General features: G+C 42.6%; 1 protein-coding gene across 10 annotated transcripts in view; it reads right to left on the bottom strand.

The window, feature by feature from the left end:
- Ntrk2 (neurotrophic receptor tyrosine kinase 2) overlaps positions 1-7,089 on the bottom strand; it is a 385,346-nt gene that overhangs the window by 67,159 nt on the left and 311,098 nt on the right. For all 10 annotated transcript variants that reach the window (XM_008849411.2, XM_029554243.1, XM_029554241.1 and 7 more), the window contains one exon: positions 2,957-3,129. In XM_008849411.2, coding sequence (XP_008847633.1) covers positions 2,957-3,129 — 173 coding nt within the window. The remainder of the gene's footprint in view (positions 1-2,956; positions 3,130-7,089) is intronic.

The following is a 7,089-nucleotide window of genomic DNA, read 5'->3' as shown; positions in this document are numbered from 1 at the left end:
TATATATTCAATGCTAGGGATCAAACTCGGGGCCTTGTGCATACTTGGCAAGCACTTTACCTAAAGGAGCTACACCTCTAGCTTCCTAATTCTTTAAAGCAAGTTTTTTTTTTTAATTTAATTAAAAATTGATACCATAGTTATGCATATTTATGTGATAGAGTGTGATATTTTAAGGCATATGTACAGTATATAAGGTATGATTAGACCAGAATAATTGGCATATCCATCATCTTAAGTATTTATCATTTCCTTATGTTGGTAACATTCAAAATCTTCTCTACTAGCTATTTTAAAATTTGCAACTGCTATCAACCATTGTTACCCTATGGTGATCACTTAAAGTTAACCTTCTCACACACTGTCCCCACTCCTCCCACATCCTTAACCATATTCCACTGAGTTTGTTAACAGCCATTTGAACAGGAAGGACTGCCCAGGGGTCGATAAGTCTGAGAGTTTGAGCGCTGACTCTGTCACCTGCTGTATGACTTGGTTTCTTCAATTGTACCACAGAAGAGATCATAATGATCTTTAAATTTATCTTTTAAATTTAATTTTTAAAATATTATTTGGTTTACATAAGTTAAAATACCTTTTAAAAATATTTTATTATTTTTATTTTGTATGTATGAGTGTATCACCTGCATGCATATATGTAAGTGTAAGTGCACCTGTGTCATGCAATACCCACGGAGGTCAGAAGAGGGCATCAGATTCCCCTGGAGCTGGAGTTACAGATAGTTGTTAGTGTCATGTGGGTGTTCGGAATCAAACCCAGGTCCTCTGTAAGAGCAAAGTCCTTTTAACCACTAAGCCAACTCTCCAGCCCCAAGTTAAAATATCTTAAATGCTTAGAAATAATATTATCTGGTACTGCTTGAAGAATGTTCTTTTTTTCTCCTAATTTGAGGTGAACTCTGGAGAGATTCTATGGGGAAAAACTGCAAAACTCTGAAATGAAATCTTCCCCTCATCACCCCCCGCCCAATCTAACACAGGACCTGACCACCTTGTGCTCTGTATGTGTTCTCACTTGCCAAAGATGCTTGGGGACCTTTCATGGCGGCTGTGTTCCAGGTTTCCTCCCAGAAAGAGGACAGCCTGTACTTGCAACGCATCACTGCACCTGAGTCTGCTTCTTGGCATGCAGAACTCTGCTTCAGAGTTTAGCAAATTCTGGAATAAAGTAGGGTGAGTTTCCAAGTGCTCCATGCCCTTTGCAGGATGCCAAAGCAAAACCAGGCTCAGGGCCCTTCAGGGCAGGAAGAAGGCAAGACCTGGCTGACAGAGCTAAAATCACATGTAGAATTATTGCACATTAGTTTCTAGAAAGGACAATTTTGATTAGGAAAAGAGCTTGAGGCATGAGGAAAATGTTTCTCCTAGGCACAACTAGCCCTAACCAAAGTCAGTATGTTTTCTTCCTTTCACTCTAGCTACGATGAGACAAAGTCTAAAAGCTGCCATCCCTTGCCACCTGCAGTAAGAACTGCGCTGGCATAGGATAATGCATTAGGATTGTCTCTCAATACCACACATTTTCCATGCACTCCTCATCTCACGCAACATCCCCTCACACATCTGGTCATGGGAAAAACAGAATGGGATCCATCTCGGGCAAAAACTGAACTGCATGTGCATGTGCAAAGCTAGAGACGGTGACCATGATCCAGATAGCACAGGCCTGTGCTGCCCGTCCTGAAGGCAGCAGTGTGCTCTCTCCTGCCAGTCTCACAGTCATGACCAACATGAAGCCAACTGGGGCTGACTTCTGTGTGAAGCTCTCTGCAACATGGGAGGGTGATGGAGAGGAATAGAGGTGGCCATGACAAAAAGAAGCTACTCCCAGGGCTTTTGGATCCCTGAACCAGAATGAAGAGGAGAATGTGGCAGATAGAGGGGGTCATGGTGACATTTTTTACTGGAACTTTCCTCACAGCAGTCCTTATGTTAGTCTTTCAGGTTCACCTTAAAGCAAGGTCAACAAAGGAAGGTGGCCAGTTTGCTTCTGGAATCTTTCGTTTCTACCAAAGTTACACTCTCCAAGTATCACATGAAACATGCAAGCTGGTCTTTCAAAGAGGAGAGCCAGTCAATGTTTATATAAAATAGCATGTTAGAATCCTAAGTACTAAGTAACGTGGTAGAGGTCACTGAGCAAAGTGGGCTGAAAATCCCCTCAGTAGCCATGTGCAGCTGATGAAGGGGAAGAAAGAGAACCATGTTCTCATGACTGTCTCTGCTGGGCTCTCTGGTTACCTTACATGTAAAGTTGATCATCTTACATACAAGATCCACCTTCATGTGTGTCAATGCCTAATGCAAATGAAGACATCATTTGGTGTCTGCTATATCCCCTGGTGTCTATCTGACTCATAGCTTGTGGCCTTTGGGTCCTGTTCATGCCACTGTAGACCCTGGAACCTGAGAATTAACTCTACACAATATCTTTGCAGCCTCAGATCCTACAAGCCGCTCTCCTACTTCCTTCCCCTGCTTCCTGTCACGGCCTGGCAACCCCAGGCTCTTCACTCTGACCCCACTACACCTTTCAGGGTGTTAATTTAGTACAGTAGTGCTGTTTCCTTGGGCTTAGGTAATATTTTACTTTCATCCACTTGGCAAACTTCCATACTCTCTAAGACCCGAAGACCTGTCTCCAAAGTGGAATCACAAAGTTCTTAATGTAACAAAAGCTCAGTGAATGAAGGTTAAATCATTAACATCATGTTATGTGGAGTGACAGGAAAAAAATAAAGAAAAAGATGATCTTCTTTTCCCTCTGCACATTCCTCTGGCATGTGTGAATGTAGTGATCACCAAAGAATGCTCTAAGAAAAGCCTGGGGCGCCCGTGACCATTCCTAGTAACGTCCTGTCCTCGCCTCCAGGCCATCTAAGCAGTAAAGGTCTACTCCCCCCAAGTTCAGCTTTGACACCATCCTTTGCTGTACCTAAGGAACTTATTGAGGTCCCCGTGCTTCATGTACTCGAAGACCATGATGAGCGGGTCACCCTCCACGCAGACACCATAGAACTTGACAATGTGCTCATGCTGGAGATTGGTCAGCAGCTCAGCCTCACGGTGGAAGTCCTTGCGGGCATTGTCGCTGGCATCCTTCAGTGTCTGTTAAAATGGACATCAGAGAGAAAATTGCTTCAATAAGGAATTCTATCAGTGAGTCCTAAGAATTCTAGAGGGCATGCCATTTTGACATGCATTGCACAAAATATTGGAAAGCAGTCTAATTCCTAAGGAAATAATGTTTTTGTTAGTAGGTAAGGACTGATCCTCATGGTGCACAGAGGTTTGCAGCTCTTGCTAAGTTGCTGAAGGAGCCCATCTCACAAGCTTCATGCTTCCTACTCCTGATTTGAACCCAATAGTTGCTAGGGGTTTCTGAAATTGGTGAGTTTCCTATGATGCTATGTGTACCTCACCTCTGCTCGCACAAACTTCTTAAAGAATAAATTAGGTAAACATCCCCAGTAAGAAGATACAGTGAGGTGTTGTGGACCCACCCATCCTCCAGCTGTAACTAGTATCACGTTCAATCTTTGTGTGGCCCTTAAAGCTTTCTCTAGCCTGTTCCCCACCCACACTACTGGCTGAGAAATGTTTTTGCCCAGTCAGCTGCAAGACAACCAGTCACGTTGCCAAGATGAAAGCACTCAGAAATACACCCGCTAGGCTCAAGTGCCTGTAGATGTCTGCTTAAAGCACTTGGCCACCACAGTGTCCTAGCCAAGCTGGCTTTGGTTAATGTTACATACATATGCTACATCTTGTCATAGACTAAGCTATGACTGGTGGAATCAAAGAGACACTGGGCTGGCCTTGATGGTACACGCACAGTTAGGCAATGTTGAAGAGCACAAGTAAGGAGAATTGCAAGTTCAAAGATTGTCTGTGCTATGCCTTGGGCTGGGATACAGTTCGGTGGCATAGCACTTGCCCAGCTTGTATGAAGCTCTAGATTTAACGGCCAGTGTCACACACACACAAACACACAAAGACATTGACCCTCATTTTGATCAAGGTGATTATGGACAAATGAGGAGATGAGGCACTAATATAAATAGCTTTAAATCAAGTTTAAAACTAGTGAGTAAGCCAGTTCCTCTGCATCTCTAGCCTTATCCATTGGCATTGCTCTCCTGAGGCTGATGGTTCCACTATATGAAAGACCTGCAGCTGCCCAGATAACAATGAATCTTTCCTTCTTTTTGCCTAGAATGCTATCCTGGGTGTGGTTGCTGGTGTCAGAAGTTAAGGAATGACCCACTCTGATTGTGTCTACATCCCAAGCCCCAGGATTTATGTACCTTATCTTCCGTGGTAAAAGGGATTCTGAGGATCTGATTAAAGTAAGACTCTCCATAAGGTTCCAGTATATGCCTCAATTACCTGGCTGAGCTCAGTGCCAAACAAGCACCCTAGTAAGGCAAAAAAAGATGCAAAGACAGAAAGAAAGAATACTGCACTGTAAGCTTTAAAGAGAGGATAAAGAACCACTACTCAAGGGATGTGTCTGGCTTCAAAAAGCTACGGGGGAATAAAAGGAAATTTCTTCTTCCATAGAACTTCTAGAAGGAACCAGTCTCGTAACATCTTGATTTTAACTTAGTAAAACTGATTTGGAATATCTGACTGCCAAAGCTATATATATGCGAGCAATTTGTGTGTTTGAAGTCACTGAGTTTGTAGTAATTTGTTAAAGCAGCCATAGGAAACTAATACACCTCATTAACTCTGAGAAATGTAGCTGACTGCCCCTGTTTGTTGTCGTAACCCCTTATCCCCAAGCCTGGGCTAGGTGGCCCTCATACGTGCCTCTCAGACTCACCTCTATCTTATCATTGACCACGGTATGTTCTATACATTCTAATTGTGCTTATCACTCTGATCTACACTGTAAGCTTTCTACTTTCTACCTCTGTTCTTTCTGTCCCTGCAGTGCTGGCAATGCAGAAGGCTCACAGCAAGTTTTATTCAATAGTTGTTGGTCATGATAACCAAATGCTGAGAACAAAAGAGTTCAGAGAGGGAGTGGGTACTTTCAACTGAGGGATGAAGAGGAGGAAAGTTGAGGATGGCTCTCAGCAGAGGTAGGATGTCAGTATGTGAAGTACTTCTCCTGGGATGCTGTTGTTGGTCATTATCAAGGTCGGATACCAGCTGTGAATGCCTATATCCACTTAAATTGAGGACTGGAACAGAATGAAAGCACTGCCACCCAGTACAGTGCTACTGACTGAGAAGCTCAGCACTATCCAATGGCAAGAACACTGCCAGGTCCCTGGTTGTCATTTCCAGATGGCTGCCCTAGCTCTGCTGTTCCTGTAGGTACCTTCCTGACCTGCATAATCTGTAGACTCGGTTATATGCTGCAACCTGAGTTTCTGGGGGAACAGATGTAAGATAGAAATCAGCAGGTGAGAACCTCTGTCTGTGTAGCAGTTCTGACCTCAGCAGACCAACAGAGACTGCCAAAATCTGGCCTCCCTCTGATCTCCCTCTGGTAGAGGGCCAAAGAACACAGGAGACTGCCTGAAAGCCCCCAGATCCTGCCTGCAGGGGGTGGTGAGCTTCCCCTAAATGCCCCATAGCCCTCGCCCTACCTGGGATTTCAGGAGGCCCCTTCAAGATCCCAGATCAGGTCTGGCTTTGGTAGGCTAAGGCTGAGATCCTAGCAGATAACCTGAGAGGGTGGACTGCCTGAGAGCACCTAGACTGTGCCTCTACATGGTAAAGGAAGCCTGAGTGTACCTGACTGGAATCTGAATTGGGCTTCTGTGGGTACTCCTGAAGAGCTGATCTGAAGCTATCAGTTCCCTCAAAATTAAACCTGAGAGAACCTGAATCCTGTACCAACCAGCTTTACATAACCAATAAAGAAAGGATCTAGGCACCCTGACAATACAAACAATACAAAATTAATTCACATATCAGAATCATAAACAAAAGAAATTCACATGCCAAAATCACAATGAAAGAATAATAAAATGGAAAGCCAAAACACTATGTCCCCACCAAATTCCACCAATTCCTTCGAGATAACCCAGGACACTGAATTTAAAAAAACAATCATAAACATGATGAAGGATTTCAGCAAATTTAAAGAACACACAAACAAACAAATCAAAGAGCTAAAAGAAGATAGGGATAAACTTCTGAATGAATTCACAAAAGAGATAGAAACATTGAAGAAAACTCAGGCAGAAATGAAGAAGGAAGTGCAAAACTCAATAAGCCAACTTGAAACAACAAGGGAAAGTCTCATCAGTAGAATGAATGAAATGGAAAACAGAATATCAACACTGGAGGATAAAGGTGAAGAATTGGACCACTCAAGCAAAGATTATGGAAAATTTTAAAAACCATAGGAATGGAATATGCAAGAGATGTGGGACACCGTGAAAAGACTGAAACTACAGATCATAGGAAAAGAAGAATTTCACAAGGAAGGAGAAGAATTTCAGGTTAATGATGTTGACCAAATCTTAAACAGGATTTTAGAAGAGAATTAAGGAAAGACATCCCCACACAAATACAGGAAGCACATAGGAACACCAAATAGATAGGATCAGAAAGGAAACTCCCCATGACATATCATAGTAATAACTGTCCAGAACAAAGAGAGAATACTGAAAGAAGCAAAAGAAAATCAAATCGCACACAAAGGAAAGCCTATCAGAATTACAGCTGACTTATCAATGGAAACTATGAAAGCCAGAAGAGCCTGGACCAAGGTATTTCCAGTTGTACATGACAATAGATGCCAGCCCAGAATACTTTACCCAGCAAAAATGTCTATTATAATTGAGGGGGAAAGGAAATTCTTCCATGACATGAATAGCCTGAAAGAATACATGTTCACAAAGCCAGCCCTTCAAAGAATACTTGAAGCAATACAGAGAGCAGAGAGAGAAACAACTATACCCCAGGGTAACAAATAAAAAATAAATAAAGGTATAATCAAGGAAATGCAAAATTAGACAGAGAACACACAGCAATCAAAATGACTACAACCAATACACATCTTTCAATAATAACCTTAAATATCAATGGACTGAACTCCCCAGT

The sequence above is a fragment of the Nannospalax galili genome, unplaced genomic scaffold (genome assembly GCF_000622305.1).
Source record: "Nannospalax galili isolate Female #2095 unplaced genomic scaffold, S.galili_v1.0 scaffold704, whole genome shotgun sequence".
In the NCBI taxonomy this organism is placed as follows: Eukaryota; Metazoa; Chordata; class Mammalia; order Rodentia; family Spalacidae; genus Nannospalax; species Nannospalax galili.
The sequence above is the reverse complement of the archived record's forward strand: the minus strand, read 5'-3'. Positions and strand labels throughout refer to the sequence as shown.